Here is an 18890-nt window from a genome sequence, read left to right on the forward strand (position 1 = left end):
CCTTGCCACAAGGATTCAAAATAGTTGTCTACAGGAAGTAACTTGACTTTATGCGTGGCATTCCTCACGTGATCAAATGTGTGGGGAACCATCTGCTTAAGGATATGGCCTCAGATATATTTTTCTTCGGAATGGTGCGCAAGGCACTAGTATACATGAGTACGTAGAATTCATCTACGCCAGCTAAATAAATTAAAAGCCCAATTGCCAGGCTGTCAGTGACCAGCGCAGGAAGACAAGTCCTCCGGGACCTCAATTTCGCGCTGCTCCCCACCATCTAATGCACAGTCGTCATCCCGGAGGCATGAAAAACTACTTTGACAGTTAAGCCGCTCCTCCAAAATATGAATTGGGCGTACAATCAGGGGAGGCGTGAAGCCAGGACAAAATTTATTCAAATTTGCTACGGGAATAAGACACGCATATACTACGTGGATGCAGCGGGTCCAATTAAGGAGGGAATGTGCACCATTTCGGTGTTGCACGATGGAAAGCAGGTGAACGGGCTCTCGGTAAAAACTAGCAAGGCGCTAATGTTGGAGGAAGTAGCGATTGGACTGGCCGCCATCCACTCCGACGCAGGGTACATAAAGTTGGACTCGCAGCAGGCCTGCCGAAATTACGTGCGAGGCAGGATAGTGCCACTCGCCTGTAGAATACTACTGGCATTTGAGAGCAATTCGGATTTGGCGATTAGTAAAAAAAAAACACTATGCGTGCCCGGTCACCAGGGAGTTGGGGGGAACGAGGCGGCTCACGCGGCTGCCCGAGAGTTCCTTCCACCTGGTTGCAATCAATCCCCCGGTTCTGCCGCGGCAATCATACCATTCCCGTCAATCTCTTACGCGGATTATACGAATCATTTACGCCTCTGCAGAAGGGTACTTCCGGGACCAGCCAAGGGTCTTGACAGAAGCGAGGAGTGGCACCTTAGACGGCTCCAAACCGGGTCTTTCTCAAATCTCACCATACTTAAACACTAAAACACGTGGACCCTACATTCACTGGCAGGCGCAAATTCTGAGGGCAGTATGCTGGCCTATACCACATGGTGTGGGCGTGCCACTACAATACACTTATAGCCGTTACAAGTCAGCCAAGCAGGCAGGGCCGGGAGGACGCCCTGCCCAGCTCGGACCTAGAGAACCAGCGGGCCCTGGTCCAGAGAGCACAGGCAGCGCCGGCGGCCAGTTGCGTCCCGGAAAAGGGCTGCCACCCAGCGCAACAACCATACCCACCTCCCCTTCCCAATTCTGTACAGTAAAGCTATAAATGTTTTCTCCTCCTCCTGAATTTCTCGGGATATTTGAGCTTTTTCGGTTTCGTTTTCAACAGAACAACGGCGGCTGTGCCGTAGCAGACGATTTGAGGTCCCGGAATCCGTGCAAAAAAAAATGCGATATAATACATGCAGGATCATTTTTAGTTATTCCTGTTCTTGGGCAGGCCTGCACAGACGATGTGAATTAATAGAAGAAAGAGCGACCATACTGCAGTTTTTGTGTGCCTAGCGTGATCTCAAAGCTCCTGCTAAGTCACAACCGTCGCTCAACTGTAGAAATTAAAACGAAAACAGCATGAGTAAAAAAATTCTTTATAAATTGTTTATCGCCTGTTGGCGCAAACCACGCGGCTTTCCATGTTTTCTAATGTGCTGCACGTCATTCCAAACAGATAACACTCAGATAAAAATTGGTGTCGCTACTCCTTTCAGGAAACGAGGTGAAAATTTGTATTTGGAACTCTCTTCTTAAACTATACTTGCAAGTGTGAGATTACTGTATTGACTCCAATCACTATCAGCCGCTCTTGGAGGAGAAGTACCTAAGGGTAGTCTGCAAACTGATGGCGCCCCATGTGCAACCGAAGGACCTGCAGAGAATGAACGTGCGGCTTGTTGTGGCACGAGGGGCACGAGCTCGAAGATTTAAGAATATCAAGGCTTTCAGTTGTTGGGAGTGGCACCAAATATCCTACTTTCACGGCAACTCTTCAGTCGGAGCACTACCATTAGCCTGCAGGTGCACAGGGAAGAGGATGTTGAAGGCCTGGTTCACTACGGAAGAGACTACTCGACGAGAAGACTGACCGGTGTGTTTGATGGACTGAACACTACGCATCCTGCGGAAAGGATCCGAGAGAACTAGGCGAAAATTCAGGTGTTTTTTTTTAATGTGGCGTAAGTTTGAGGTCTCATTTGTATCTCCATACACGTTTGCTTCAAAAGGGTTTGACTTTGTAATTATTGATTTCTTCGACCAGGTCATCCAAGACATCATCCAGCTGCATGACCGCTTGACGAAACAAAGCATAACCAGCAACACTTATACATGCTGCTGTTTGCTTCACAGCAAACGACAGAATGTCTGCAAGTGACTTTTCTGTCGGCTTCAGACAACAGATGAGCTGGGCAAAGCAGGCACGCCTTATTTACTGACAGCTAAGCTCAACCAAGGTTCTTTGGAGGCAAGAGGCGTACATAATGATGAATTATATTGTGCCTAGTTCTATTTTCCTTGCAGTAGCAGCTTAAGCTGCTGCCTTGGCTGCTTTCTTTTTTTCTGAAATTTTCTGAAATTGCTCGCTCCTTTCACGAAAGGATGATGACGCCGCCACGATCATAAAGTTCACCAATATTTATACGCTATTGTCTTTGCTCACTCCTGTGTACACTGCAGTGAAAAGGAGCTATTCTGTAGCCGGAAAAGCTTCCTCATGTCGCTGCATGACAGCCTCGGATAAAAAGCAAAGGCTGCTGCGGTGCTCAGAAATAATGTGGAGGAAAAGCTATGCAACAAGCTTGTTAGCATAACCTATTTTTAGAGTGAAAGTGATGACCTGGAAGACCATGTATTTGAAAGCGCAGGATAACAATGGTTGTCGATTACCTAGCAGGCTATGTGCAGAAGATAACTACGGCAATGTCTTGTAAGCATTGCCAGGTCGCTCTAACAGCTGCTTCTGGACTCGCCAGCTCAAGTGCTGCTGCTCAGAGGTACTTGACTGATCTCAGGTCATTCAAGCCAAGATGCCTTCACGAGCCGTCGTTAAAGCTCTACGCAGTCATAAAGATGGTGGAGTGCATTGTTCGCCACGCACTTTAGAAACGCGTTGTATATCGTCAGTTGTTCTGAGAGGTGCTATACAAGCTTGAAGGGACCTCTCTGCGTGCATTCGGTTGCGATGTTCACCTCCACGAAGCCACTGCTAAAATGATCAAGCTTGGCATGATCATGACGATGCAGTTTTTCTACAGTAAAAAGAGCTCTGAACTGCTCTTCACCGCTCAAGTGTAGTCTGCAAGAAAGAAAGCAAAGCTTCTTTAAGCACGCATAAAATCGAGCAAGGATTTTTCAGCAAGGTGTTTTTCTCTTTTTTTCAGTGCAGGTGTTTTTCATTGTATATAAGTTGCGGCTCGAATTACCGACGTAATCGATTTTAGAGCCTGCATACTTCGGTTACTACTAAGAGCCCGACAAAATTATTGGTTTGGAAAATACTGGAATTTTACAAAGACGCCACCGTAAAAGAACGATTCAATAAAATATTTAAACAAGTTTGTCTGAGCTTGGTTCAAATATTCAATTATTCAAACCTCAGCCATTGAACAGAAGAAAAGGAGAAAGATTGTTTTGAAGCACAGATTAGCCTTCAGAACGTATGATAGGGCACGTTCAGAACGCAGTTCAATACTTGCGTACTGAAATTGTTTTGTCTTAACATCGGATTGGTGCAAAGTAAGTGCTATAACCGCCGAAAAAACATAATGACACACACATCAAGGTTGGGAGGATCAACACATAGGAAGGCGAAGCGTGCCTTGCCCAAATATCGTTCGCCCCAACCTCGGAGGAGCTTGTGCTCTCCAAGCAGACCGACTTTTTTTCTGTGTACCAACAAGCGTTAGGCCATATTCTTGTTAGTTTACGCCGGAAAACAAAACATTCATCTCAGGTGCGGGTGCTGCGTCACCTGTCTTTCCGGAGGCGTTGCAGACAACGAGCGAGACATGCAGATAAGCGCGCCTGCAGCACTGTTAGTTCCAGCGACATCCACGGAAGCCGCCCCTGCGAGGGGTGGGTATGGGCCACTGCGAAAGTGAACCTGTCTAAGGGCGTTGCCCTCGAGGATGAGGTAAACTCGAAGGCGGACAGGAATGAGCATCAAAGACGTTCACGAAGCAGTACATGGCCTGGTAACAACAAGAGTTGCAAGATAGTGCCAGGATCCCCGAGTGAGGCACCAAAAATGCGCACTCAGAGTCTACAGGAATGGATCCAGTAACACAATACTGACAGGAGATAACAGTTGTTGAAGTAGAGGCACATTTCGGCAGACAAAGAGAGGTCCGGAAAGCTGACGCTTGCACACTCTGGGATGTCTGGGTTATGAACTATTTACTGTTCCCAAATACGGGAAGGGTTCTTGCAAAAGACCCACAGGTAGCGAAAAGTGTAGTTGTAGCATCGTTCGCACTGACGGGCCTCAAGATTTTAGCCTGAGAAATACGAGAACGTGGACATTCGCGTCAGTTCTTTTTCATGCACGAGATAGACTAGACGCGAAATTGCGGATGCTGGTAGCTCGAAGGAAGCGATGACTTCTGTCCTATGGAACAGTTTACTGTTTACCATCTTCATCAGCCTAACCACTTGGAATGCGGGATATAATGATCTCCCATTTCTATACAAATAACCCAGTCCTGCGCAAGCTGCCGCACCATATTCCAGCAAACTTCCCACTCATCCGCCCACCTTAATTTCTGCAGTCCCTTCACCGCTTGCTGTCCCTTGGGATCCACTCCGTGCACGCCCTGCCTGTGCCGACTCTTTAATTTTCACTTGATTATTATTAACTCGCGTTTCTTCTGTTACTGACTATGCTATCTTCCTACGTCTTAACGTTATAACTTGCAAAACGTTTACAAGCCAAACTGGGAACTTCAGTCACACAAATCTGAAAGGCGGGCGACACAAAGAACAGCCAGTCCAAACACACCAGCAACCTCGCGCGGCACGTTCGCGCTTCGCCCATTTATCTTCATCTGCCAGGGGGAAGATCAGGCGCGTACATCATGGTTCGCTGCAATTTCCCCGGACCTAAGGCTTATGTAGGGCTTTAGATGGCTGGCGTGAACAGCGTCACGACCGCGGCGACGCAAGTCTGATGAGGTTGTCAACGGCTCCACGACGTATTTCAAAAGGGACATCTCTTTGATTACGCGGTGTAGGGGATGGAACCGAGACCCAAACTAGGAACCCAGAGGAGAAAACGTGCAGAGTCTGCTCTGTACCCGAGGTGAAAGGACGTGCCAGCTGGCGACATTCCTCGGCATTCTTTGCCACTTCCGAAAGGGGCTGGTACTCGGTGGCATCAGGAGTGTAAGGTAATATCGTGTCCATTGTGGAGGGCGGCTCACACCCATACAGAAAACATAAAGGGGAAAATACGGTGGCTGACTGTGCAGCGGTGTTATAAGAGTACGTCACCAAAGGATGGACAGCACCTCGGTTCGTCTGATCCGATGTGGCGTACACTGTGAGCATGTCTCCGAGAGTGCGATTAAATCGCTCGGTCAGGCCGTTAGTTTGAGGGTGGTAAGCAGTGGCGGTCCGATGAACGATGCGAGATTCCACGAGTAGTGCTTCAATGACGTGGGAAATAAATACTCCTCCGCGGTCACTGAACAGCTCGCGTCGTGCGCAGTGGCGAAGGATAAAATTGTTGAGGAGGAAGAGTGCAACTTCGCGGGCATTTATTGGAGCAGAGTCGACCTGGCACGTGAAAATGCATGAATGAATGCACAACAACTATATTTAGGAATGTGCATGACTACCTTGTGCTGCTACTGGCCCAAGTGTGACTCGGAATTGTGGGCGACATCATAAGAGCATTTTCAAGCAAAGCGTCTGAACTGAACTTGGCGAACAACCTGCCTAAAGGGAAAAACCTGGCGTAGCAACATGTGTTGGCGTTACGCATCAACTTCTCAGAAACCAGTGCTTGATTCCGACACTAACCATTCGAAGCTGGTAAAAAATTGGATTGCAGTGGGTGGACTTGGAGCAGAAATCAAGGAATCCTGATTACACGGGGTGAGCACAAGCTTCAGAACACAATGGTCTTTGTGCACAGCAGCTGGTTAGCCTGAAGGTCTGCTGGCGTCCACTTCTAACAGGCTCCTTCAACGAATGAAGCCAGAGCACAAGAAAGAGCTTGAAAAGGGCAAGCGTTAATTGAGGAACGAAATGGCAGTAGTCCCTTAGGTGCATAGGATTTCGCACAGCTGGAAAAGTGTAGCCAAGAATTTCTGTGCCAAGATATTATACCGCGCATCAAACAGAGCAAGATCCCTGCACATTATATCGCAAGAAAAATACACAACTACTGAAATATACAATGTGCGTCACAGCACACAATACTTCCAGCCCAAAGTTCACGTGGTTTACCAGATTCGATTTGCCTGAGCCCAAACCGGCATGTGCCCAAAGGAACGCTTGTGGGAGCATGAAAATTCTCTGCAAGGCGCCGTGCCGTACAAATTGGCCGCTCATTCCACCACAGCTTGTAAATAAATCACTGCTTATTTGGACGACACAGTTCCTTTATACCGCCACAAAGAACAACTTGTGCAGGACATCGTAACAGCATTTCATCTTCGCCAAGAAGCAGACACGAGTGTGAGCCAGGCTTCTATAGCATTCTCTGCGCGCAAAATAGGGCGGTAGAGCATGATATGAGTATCTTGTAGTATGAGTACGCCATTTTCGAGATACCATACAGCATTATCTGCGCGCGAAATAGGGCTGTAGAGCATGACTTAAGTATCTTGTAGCATGAGTACGCCCTTTTAGAGATACCTTGACAAGGTTTTCTTTATTAGCAATGACAGGAACGTGAACCGCGCCACGATAGTATTAGGTGAAAATATTTCGAATAAAAACGCCTCTTCTAAGTTTAGCGCTCGTCTGGTTCTTCCTTTTTTTTTTGCCTAGATTTTGGCGATGTTAGTAATTTTAATATACTATACCAGTTCCCCGCTTCGCTATATTCTTTTGTAGTGCCTGGTCAGCCGGCATACGTTTTGGCTTGCAGACACAGCTTAATAGGTTCACGTACCATAGCGAAAGGCTAGAATTTACTTGTAAGACACTCTTACATTTCTGAGTGTGTCTGGTTCACTTATTGTGTTACCGGGCTATTCCCTCTACTTGCTAAAGTTGTAAATGTCAACAGCCGCTTGGGTCGCCACCGAAGCAGAACTATACAGCTTACGAAATCCTCATACATTCCACTCAATATCATCATACATCTAGGGTCCCCCAGTCAGGCCTTTTTACGCTAGATATGGCTTCGACGCTGCGTTCACGTTCGTTTCCCCACATCTCCACAGACGGCATTAAAACCCTCAGCGGGTTCCCGAGATTTCTGCTTCTCTGCACTCTGGCTTGGTGTTGTGGCCATTGCGGCGCTGCTGTAGCTGCGCAAATCTTGAGCATGCGATGGGTGCATACACTTTCAAGGGAGGTCGGTGCATTTTCTGGCAGATGGAAGCACCGTCGAAGCCCATTCTTGTTCCCTAGCAGATTGGTCACCCTGGTAGTGAACTTCAGGTATCTCGGTTCTGCTGAGGCAACCTGGCCAAGAAAGATGTGCTTCCATTAGCGTTCGTAAGCTGATTCCTCCACCACACGGCAGAACATTGTTTTAGTTTTATATCAGCGACCAAAATTTAAGAGGGGTCAGTGTCCACCCAACCTGAGAGGAAAAAATTTGTAGAGGTTTTGAAAAATAAGCTATCGGTGCACACAGCTAAGGAAAATACGAAAAGGTGGACACGGATTAACAAAAGCTGCTCCCCACACAGAAGTGGGGTGAGCTCAAGAAATAAGAAGAATGAAGCCTGCCGTTGTTCTCCGCACAAATACGGGATTAGGTGCATGGGTGCGTGAATTCTATTTCTGCCTCAGATCATACTTTCCGTAGTCTTTTCTTTCTCCCAGACATAATAGCAAGCCACGCACTTATGCCCACCACCACGAGCACTTCAGACAGCACAGATCATCTAGAAACAGAAGAAGAAGAAGAAGAAGAAGATGCCTGCGTTGTCGAAGAGCCGTCGGTCTTCAGCAGCCTCCAAAGTGACGAAGTCGGTAAGCTCGCCGCAACGATCGCACCGCCGACCGAAGAACGAGGCACCGCAGGCAGCGAGGAACAGAAGGGAAAAGCCAACTACTGCCAGGCGCCCCGTTGCTGGCAGCGAGGCGGAGCGACCACCCAGCGGCCTCTGCCGCGGGGGCACTGATTCAGCACCTCCTTCCCTGCCGACCGCAAAGCGATGCTGTGCGGTAAGTTTGCACGAGAAGCGAGCATGTTATTCTGCTTCTGCTTTTTTCTCTCATAAACATCGTAGGTCTTCCACCCTCTCCCTGTGCGAAGTGGACAGGGCCCATTGTTTGGCTAACACTGTCAGGATCCATGGATTCGCCAGAACGTTTCCGTTGCAACACGATATTTATTCTTCATTTGTTTAAGCAATGGAAACAGGATACTTCGCACAGTCTAGTTCAAATGAGTTCCTTAGTGTTTGCGAACTACGGCGTAGTTTCTATTCTACGGGAATATCATGAATTTATGTCACCACTCCGTTCGAGAAGTCGCTCATAAAATATGGACGCAACACCTGATCATTTGAATTGTGTATTTCATTAGATAAAATGCAGTCACCTGCAAAAAGCTTTATTTTGAGCCGAATATCACTGACAATGTCATTTATGAAGACGAGAAATAAGAGCGGCCTTAATACTACTACTTGTGGAATGCCTGAGCGTACTACGTCGGCGGAGGTCGGAGCTTCATCACTGACCTGAACACACTGTTTCGGTACTGACCGGTATGCTTGAATCCAGTTAAGCAAGGTGTTGTTCTTTGGAAGGAGTTTGTTTTAGCAAAAGTTTTGAGTGAGAGTCGCGTTTTCATCGTCTTTCACAATCGATAAATGCTAAGTCAACTTGGCTTTGTCTATCGACAGCTCTTACTAAGTAGTGAACTGTTTATGTGAGCTCAGTTGAGGTGGAAAAACCATGTTTTCTTGCGTCAATTATTGCGTTATCGCTCAGAAAGACGAAGATGTTTAAAAAATTGTGCGCTCTATGGATTTTGCGCATCTGCAGAGTAAACAAATTGGCCTGCATGATGTGAGGAGGGACTGATTTTCTGTTTTAGGTATGGGCATGACTTTTGCGTATCTGCTTTCGGTTGGGAGTTCCCGCGCATAACTCATTTTTTGAATATTAAGGTGAAATACTTTGAACACCCACACACAAACATTTCGGAATGCCATCAGCTCAGCTCCAGGTGATTTTTTGCCGTTGAGATTGCTGCCCATAAAATCGTCTGAGGTGAGCAAGGCGACTCCAACAACATGCAACGGGTTGAGCTCGCCTGCCGTTTATATTTTATTTCTTATATTTGGCTCTATTTAACTTGGACACCCGGTACATCGCAATGCAATGCATTAGTTCAGTACAGTTGGGTTATAGCGGTGCGACGAAAACAAGGCGGCAGAAGTCATACAGGAATGGAATTAGGGCTCTGCTTGTTGATGCTGTTTCACTGCTAAAGTCGCACCACACAGTGCTTGAACATGTTCTGACTCGTAATATCCCAGCTAAATCCAGCTGTCGACACAAATTTTTCTCAGTGCGCATTTAGTGATCCTCCACGCGATGCAAAACGGCACGAGATTGTCCTGAGCCAAACTCTTTGACTTGTGCAGCAACACGCCCGCGAAGAGACGGATCTGTCCAACCTGCTGTCCGAAAAGAAGAGACAGCTGCATAACGCCGCCCTTGTCGGCTGCTTTCTCGTCTCAATCGCCATCTGCGCCATCGTCCTTCTCCTTATACCGTTTCAGCTCAGGAGTCCGGAGGTCCACGTGCGGTCTGAGGACGTCTGCACTTCGCGAGCTTGCTATCTTCACGAACGATTCTTGCTTCAGACCATGGACCCAAAGGCAAACCATTGCCACGCGTTCGGCACTTATATGTGCGGCCGCTGGACTGACGACTACCCCGCGCTCAGGGACTTAGAAGCTCTGCTAAGAAAGGACGCCCTCCAAGAAGGTGCCAGTTGCTTGCGCTTCCACCCTCACAAGTCTCGCGTGGCTGCTAAGGCCAGTCGCATGCTGCAGTCCTGCCTTGAACAACCGGAAAAAACGGCACGTGATGTGAGTCTTCGCTCATTCCGGGCCTTCCTCCGGGCACGAGGCCTTTTCTGGCCCAATGATCCACTAGAAGACAGACATCCTCTGGACGTCCTCCTCGATCTCAGCGTTAATTGGGGCATCGACCTCTGGTTCAGACTGCGTGCTCGCAAGGAAGGGTTTGCCAGACTTCAGATCATGGAAGTTCCAGTCACGTGGTCCCTGCTAGCAAGGAGCGAGCATGCGGACGATCTTCAGGCTGTGACCGAAGCAATGCTCTACGCGAAAGAGTTGGGCGCAGGCCTCTTGTACAATAAGACGCGAGCACTCTCTGTGTACCGCACTGAAGGGAGTGTGTTAGATTCCTTCGAATCTGGCTTTTCAGCAAGCGGACGTCCTAGCCGCCTTCTCGTCTCGCAGGCAGTAGGCCTTGCACGGTGGACGCCAACCGTCACATCTAAGCAATGGCTGCATTTTCTAAGAAAGCACTTGAGCGATGCAGTGAAGGTGCATGCTTCCACAGAGGTCCTGGTAGACAGCTCCCATCACCTTAGCGCAGTTGGAGATCTGCTGAAGAAGTTCACTCCAAAGGAGCTGCTAGATGTTATCGGATGGTGGGTGGCACGCCTTTACAGCGACCTCACTGCGCTCGCTGTGAATAAGGATCAAGAAGCACAGGCCATTGCGCCACTGGTTTGTCAACGCCGTGTGGAAGCCTGCTATGGTCTTGCCGTGGCTAGCGAGACGGTCGCGCTTTACTGGACTGTAGACCTTCGTGAGCACGTGGAGAATATATTTGACGCCATTAAGAACCAAGCCATCCTCTTGGTTCATCGCTGCTCCTGGATGGACGTGATGAGCAAGAGAAACGTCATTCAGAAGCTGGACGCTATCAAGGTGACGCTCATAAGCTACCTACCTAAAATAATTTACAAATATATGTCATAGTTTCTTGTCGGGTTTGAATAAAACCCACTTCGCGCGGGGTTAATTCCGCTCAACACAGCGATACTCTGGCGCACCATTAAGAGCATTTATTTATTGCCAATTCCTGCAGCGCCCGTAGGCCTTATTTCAAGGGGAGAGGATACATCAATAAAGCAACAGGCTAAAGAAATCAACAATGCAAAATGAAAACTCCAAGGCATGTCAAGGCAGGAATAAAGATGACGTTGCATATATTTACATATCTGATAAGAGAGTCTGCAACATCGATTTGGACAGACAGCAGATTTCAGGCGTGAGCTGGAAGTGGAAAAATGCGCTTTGATAAGCGTTAGTTCGGCATTTTGCCTTATTTTCCATCTTTCATATAGTTTACCTTAAATGCGATGGAAGCAAATTATGTCTATTTTTCCAAGGTAAATTTTGTATAACAAGTCTTAGCGAAAGTTCTTTCCGCGTGTACATAAGAGCCCCCATCGAAGCTTTAAATTAATGTTAGTAACACTACTAGTAAATTTATAATAACTAGATACAAATCGAGCCACAGTTTTGTACATCGCCAATAATATGAGTCATATTTACAGCTCATTGGTGCAAAACAACACATGCATACGCCAGTATTGTATAAGTTAAATATAGAAGATATTTTCAATTTAAAACTGCCGTTTTAAATTAGGTCTTAAATAATCTATTACTCTACAGGCATTAAAATCAATATGCTCGGCTAGCTTAATCCACTTAATATTCGCTTAAAAGTAAACGCCAAAGTATGTATAGTCGCATGCTCTCGACAGTCGATTTGAGTTTAATTTATATTAAGCAAGGAAAGGATGATGCTTGCGCGCAAAGGAAACAAAATGGCATTATATTGGATATAAAAACATCTTTCAATTCTAACACCATTGCTGTGTGCGGTCCTAGTTGCTCTGCAAATGACAGGAATCCAAATAGTTGCTTAGATCAAGGTAGATAACACATTCATCTGCGCATAAACGTATTTTACATGTCATATATTTCACTAAGTTGTTTACATACACTACAAATAAGAGGCCCTATAACAGAACCCTCCGGTACTCCCAGAGGTAGAGCAACATAATCAGACTGGGTCTCATTAATCAATAGACGTTGTTTACGTATTTGCCGATAACATTGAAGCCAGTTGAGAACAGAAGTAAAGAGAGTTTATATAGTAGCAAGACATGGTATACGGAAATCAAACGCTTTTCTGAAATGTAAGGAAATACAGTCCGTTTGTCCACAAAGGTGAAATGATGAAAAAATATAATGGCTAAATTCTAAGACCTGCGTAGCCAGATCTGAAACCATGCTAAGAATGAGTGAAGGACTGATTGTGTTCCAAATTTTGTAACTTACCCTAGTAAGCGAAGTCGACTTATAATTAGCAACGATGTTTTTCAGACCACTCTTATTAACGGAACTTTGTGGGGTATTTTTCTAGTGTCCAACGATTTTGACTTAAGATTAGCTAAGTAATCAATTACACGACAGGGAACGTCGTCAGGCTGGCCGAAGGCACTTGACGAAGCAGTTGCGCACGGCCTCCGCCGCTGGCGCTCCGTCAATGGTCAAAGGTTGAGGCTTCACAGATACATCGTGTTTTTCACCTTTGCTAACGTAATAGTGCTTTCAAATTAAAAATGCGATACCACAGACGAGACACCGAATACGAGACGTCAGACGCTGCGCTGAACTTTCGCTTGCGTTAATTGGAACATCTGCATGATATTGAGAGTCAAACCACGCGCAAGCGCATTCTGAAACACTTCTCACAGATAACATATCGCCTACTGGACGCTCGTGCGTGTGTTACTGATTTTCTCCCCTATCAAGCAAGCTCATTTCCTTAGAAAACAAGGCTATAGAATTCTGGCTAACACAGCCACTTGCTGTCCTTGATATTTGATAAGCTTCTGCGACTTCTTTTGTGTAACGATTATTATCCACATGCAAAATTTACGCATCAGCGAAAAATGGCGTACACTTGCAAGTGAAACAGTGTTTTGCCTATTTAGTTCAATTCATCTTTATGGAATTTTGATGGCCTTAGCACACCGACCTGTCTGTCCTATATAGGTCCACTCCCTCTCGCGCGAATTTACGAAAGTGGGCGCCAGGTATGGTGTTAATGTTTTATTCTCAGCTCCCAATAAAATAGATAAAGTGGGGGCTGCGGTCCATAGAAATGAAGAAGGATGTAGGAGAATTATTGGCTTTTAAATAAATCATGAAACCAAGCTCGTGCCCTATAAGATTGTTGTCCTTTACCAGATCCCGGTGTTCTGTGGCCGCACCTATATAGGAGAGACAGGCTGGTGTATTAACGTGAGACTTTCAGAGCATCAGGATTCCTTAAAGATGAATTCGAATAACTTGGCAAAGTACTGTTTCACTTGCGAGGGTACGCCGTTTTTTGTTCATCCACGATCGTTACACAAGACAAGTCGCAGAAGCTTATATTATCAAAGAAAGCAATTGGCTGTGTTAGCCAGACTTCGCTAGACTGGTCTTCTAAAGAAATGAGCTTGCTTGATAGAGGAGAGCCGGCGATAAACGCACGCGCGTCCATGAGGCGATTTTTTATCGGTGACAAATGCAGCGTTTTGGCAGCACGCTCGCGCGCTAGCTTGCAGTTTCACAATAAAAATCATGCATACTTTCCAATAAGAGCGGTTGAAGTTCAGCGCACCATGTGCCCTCTCGTTTTCGGTGTATCATCTTTTTAAGCGCTGTTTTTAAACAACCTTGAGTAACGTCCTCGTCCCACGTTGATATCACTCGGGGCAATGTTGACCGCTGTAGCGAAGAGTCTTTCAACATAATGCAGCTGAGCATCTGGCCCGACGACGTAGATGACAATGCACTAGACGATATCTACAACGAGTTCCCCGTGCAAGAGTCTCGTTACATCGACTACTGGCTCAAGGCCAAGGAGGCCATGCGCTCTCTCCTCGGCAAGCCGGAGGGCCGGCGTCTGCAGCAGTACCTGACCGCCGGCTCGGACCCTCTAGCGGAGTACAATTACTGGGACAACACGCTGAGTGTGTGACTAACTGCGCTGCGCATGCCTCTCTTCTCGCCCAACGCGACGCAAGCCATCAACTATGCCGGTCTGGGAGCCCTGTTTGCGAGGGCTCTCGTGCAGGCCTTTGACTTGAAGGTATGTTCTGCTTAACTCTGCACTAGGCTGCTCAATGCTACAGCCACCGTTTAAACCGCAAACACGCCTCGTTAGGAAGCGCTTCAGATTGATTTAAGCACAAACTGGACGGTGAACACAGGAATGTTGACAAAACTAGCGCTGTTTTCAGCTGAAGAATTTATTGCCAGAAGGAAACTTATATACGCACGCTCAGCAGCGTGTGATGAGTGCGCATAAAAACAAAGCAAAAACAAATTGGCCAAGAGAAACAACGTCACCGTCGCGTGCTATCCAAATCTTATCGTGATTGCTTTTTCTGTGTGCCGTCCATTTTGTGTTTGGGACACTTAAAACGACAGCATATAATTACAGCTCGCCCACCACTGCGTTATTTTGCGCTTCAAATTAACTGGCAATAAATATAATTAAAAATGCACGCTGCTTCCTTCTTCCGGAACTCGGCACCTGGAACAGTTTGCGCTGCGGCGCCAGGCTTCTTCTAAATAAGAATCGCGGCGCGGCGGGCATGCTAGATATTGAGATTGCTTACAACGCGCACATTGACAGGTCGTTCCACTCCCGAAAGAAACATGTTCTGTGTACGAGGGCAGAGGAGTTGCGGAAGTTGGTTTCTGACACAATGAGAGCTAACCAGTTCGATTCTTGCCGATTTTTTATGGCCGCATTTCACCGTGATGACACCATTCGTGTGCCCAAATCGATCAATGCCAAGCACCGATTCAGAATTCGCATGAGCGTTGAAGCAGGTATGCCTGTGGCTGAACATATACAGTATGGGGCTTGTTACACTACAGCGGATTTCAACAAATAAAAACCTGAAAACCAACCCAGTACTACTGCGACCAAGCTTCAGTAGGAGTCCGTAAAGCGATGACTAATTCAGAGGTACCCACAGCATGCACAATGAACATTGCTAGATTATTGTCTCTAGTTCAATCTAGTTGCTCTGTCATTCCGCCGCTTCGCTTTTCTTCAGCTATGTCCCGCAACTAGCTAAAAGCAAAGACTGTGCACAATGGCGTCATGCTGTCGGCTAACGCGGCTTTCGATGTGAACCGCCGCAGTGGCTCAGTTGTTAGGGCGCTCGGCTACTGATCCGGAGTACCCGCGGGTTCGAACCCGACCGCGGCGGCCGCGTTTCGATAGAGGCGAAATGCAAAGGCGCCCGTGTGCTGTGCGACGTTAGCGCACGTTAAAGGTCCCCAGGTGGTCGAAATTATTCCGGAGCCCTCCACTACGGCACCTCTTCCTTTCTGCTTTCAGTCCATCCTTTATCCCTTCCCTTACGGCGCGGTTCAGGTGTCCGCCGAGATGTGAGACAGATACTGCGCCATTTCCTTTCCCCAACAACCAATTTTACAATTTTAAATGATAATAATAATAATAATTGTTTTTGGGGAAAGAAAATGGCGCAGTATCTGTCTCATATATCGTTGTACACCTGAACCGCGCCGTAAGGGAAGGGATAAAAGAGGTAGTGAAAGAAGAAAGGAAGAAAGAGGTGCCGTAGTGGAGGGCTCCGGAATAATTTCGACCACCTGGGGATCTTTAACGTGCACTGACATCGCACAGCACACGGGCGCCTTTGCGTTTTTCCTCCATAAAAACGCAGCCGCCGTGGTCTGGTTCAATTTTCAATGACAAATACCTGAAATTTGCCGTACTAAAACGAATAATTTTCGAACTGTCGTGGCACAGACTCGCGAACACATTCCGTTTCGGCGAGCAATGGAATGTGCGCATGGTGCGCAGGGCGTGACGCTGTCCAGCGCCGACGATCGGACACCCCTGATGATGAAAGACACGGAGCGTGCTTTGGAAGAGAGGCTCGCATGCACCGACCCGGCGGCCGAGCTCACCTCGGCCGCCTTCTTCCGCAGCGCGTGGCGCTCTACGTCCGTGCCGCGCGGACTCGAGGTGTCCGGTGTGGCGCGGCCCGCCGCCCAGGTCTTCTTCATGGCCCAGTGCCGCATGATGTGCGGAAACGCTAAGAGTCCCTTCTGCGCCCACGCCATACGGCGTGTGGACGCGTTCGCCAAGGCGTTCGGCTGCAAAGAGGAGCCGCCCACTGTGGCCGACAAGGACGGACGAAGCGCCTCCTGCCTGTTCTTTACGTGACCTCCATGCGCGGTGAGGCGTGGCTCTGGGCTCGTTGTCCCGGCAGATCTGTACTTGGAACTGATATTGCTTTCTTAAAAACTCCACGACGCTATTACGCGCTTTTCTTTACGACTGTCAACAAACTATGTTTTGCGAAGGGAAAGAAGGCATGAAGCGTAGCAAGGGCGTTGATGCTGCGTGCCAAGTGAGAAGGGCTGATTGGGACAGATTTCTCTGCAGCATACATTTATCCCGTTGTCAGAGTTTAGCATAGTGTCACTGGCACCAGTGACACAGATGAAAAGAGAGACGAAATATTTATTAAGAAAGATATCTATTTAATCCTGTAAAGTGTTGTCTAAACTCAACTAATTGCCGTAGATAACCACATTGTGTTTGTACCACTATGGCCCAAGTTGACGCTGCGCCATTAAATACTGAATATTACTGGCACTAGACTCATTTTGTGCACAGTAATCTCCCACAGCTCCCAACTGCTGATGACATTGCATAGTTTCCGCAGTACAAAGTCTGCATACCTCTTCCATCGGGGCCCGTAAAAGTGCGACTCCTTTTGATATTCTATATTCAGTGTTGTGTTGTATTGCGTTCAAATGCACACCGAGATATAAGGCCATCATGTGCCAAACGCAAGGTTTGTGTGTTTCATTGCGGGAAGGAACTAAAATGATTTAACATCTCACAATTTCTTCAGAAGCTTCCCTTCCTTAGAAATGGAAAAACTTCAAAATGTCAACAAGTGCTTATTATTTAGAGTAAACTAGGGTGCAATGGGATGTGTTCCTCAAAGCTGCAGGAAATCCTTTTGTCTTAGTCGTTCGAGCTTAGTGCATGAACACAAAATGTGGTTTATGGTCACTTCTCCAATATGCTATATTAAACTACAGGTATTTCCCTTTCTCTTTGAGATATGATATTATTGTACTATTTCTTCATTCAATGCAAAAAAAATGCCTCCCTACACGACCACCGCCTCATGTCTAGTTATCTACCGGGCATTCGCTTCTGAAAGGCCGCGAGGGCGAAGACGGCGCGGCTGTGCATAATACTTATTAGGCGCTGAACTTTACTAGACGAGTACATAAGAAAGGAAGGACACTGACAGGACGGAGCGCAAACTGACAACTGCTTACTAAGTAACGAAGGTTCTTCTTTTTAAATAAAGAGAAAGACACGTGCCACGCGCTTCGAAACCAATATAAAGCCATACTGCCACAGGGAGGCCTCCACAAATAATTGTTCAGGCCAGAGAGGTACTCTAAGACCTGAGGATAATGATGATGATGTCCTCAGGTTTAATGGCACATATCCACGGCGGGGCATTGGTCAGGGTGCATTGCGGATAACTTTGCGTACGCTCACGCACGCACACTCAGCGTTATCGTCTTCAAGATCAGCGATAGTCACTTCTTTGTCAGCTGGTAACAATACCAAAAAACCCCGACATAAAACATACAACGGTCGAAACGTTTAAGAGGAATTAGAAGTACAGTAAAACAAACCCAGCACACGGTATAGCGGCGATGTGTACATCTTGCGCGAAAGATATATTCTACAGTGAACAAAATTCAACGCCACATCATTAGCAGTTCGATTTCCCTTTGTGAAAGTGACAATGAAACACTGCTAATACACTTAACGATTCCGGCAGTCCTAATCGTGAAGGCACTGATTATCTATTTGCTTTTTAGTTGAATGAGCTATAACTGATGTCCTTTTCAATAGAGGCCAACATTCTTTGCGGCTATGTCAATGTGTCGTCATTGGTATGTGTCGTTGAGGAGGCTGTCGAGTGCTTCGGTCTAACCAGGTTTCAAAACCAATGTGGTACCAGTATCAGTGCATTCATAAGCTTGCTGCAGCTGTCTCTCGATTCATAGTTTGTTTAGGATGAGGGCGAGCTATATGGGCAGCGCATAGGCATATGCATAAGTGTCTGTCTCGCGCCTCTATGTCAGACATGCTTCCGATATGTTTACTATTTTTTGCTGTTTCCCTTTCGGAAACCAGGATGGTGCAAATGCTAGCCTTGTTAATACGTTTCAGACTCTGTTTGATGGATTAAACTTCAGGTTTGAAACGCCAGAACAGTCGACTACCAGGTTTCTAGGCATTGAAATGAGTGAAAACAAGAACTACATATGCTGTGCGTACAAGACAAAAAGTGAGAAGCGAATACTCAAATATGATTCTGGTTATTCAAAGCCAATTAGAAGCCCGACAGCGTTTTCGTGCTGGACACAAAGCATTAGGAAATCTTGTGGGCACAAGACTGGGCAAAGCCTGAACGAACAAGGAGCACGGCGAAAAGAAAGCGGATACCCAGGTATCGCTTTAGCCTCGATCATTTTAGATGACAGCTAAATGGGGGCTTCCTGCACTGTAATTAATACGGTGCATGAGCATGTGTGCTATAAAGATGCAAAAATGACATGAGTG

The 18890-nt window shown here is 46.9% G+C and overlaps 1 protein-coding gene across 1 annotated transcript; it reads left to right on the forward strand.

The window, feature by feature from the left end:
• Positions 1–1048: 1048 nt before the first annotated feature.
• Positions 1049–14216, forward strand: LOC144120208 (neprilysin-1-like). Its single transcript, XM_077652622.1, has 3 exons — positions 1049–1255; positions 9779–11101; positions 13995–14216. The coding sequence occupies exons 1-3, from the start codon at positions 1049–1051 to the stop codon at positions 14214–14216; spliced, it is 1752 nt and encodes a 583-aa protein (XP_077508748.1).
• The last annotated feature ends 4674 nt before the right edge of the window (positions 14217–18890 follow it).

The sequence above is a fragment of the Amblyomma americanum genome, chromosome 2 (assembly GCF_052857255.1).
Source record: "Amblyomma americanum isolate KBUSLIRL-KWMA chromosome 2, ASM5285725v1, whole genome shotgun sequence".
NCBI classification, from domain to species: domain Eukaryota; kingdom Metazoa; phylum Arthropoda; class Arachnida; order Ixodida; family Ixodidae; genus Amblyomma; species Amblyomma americanum.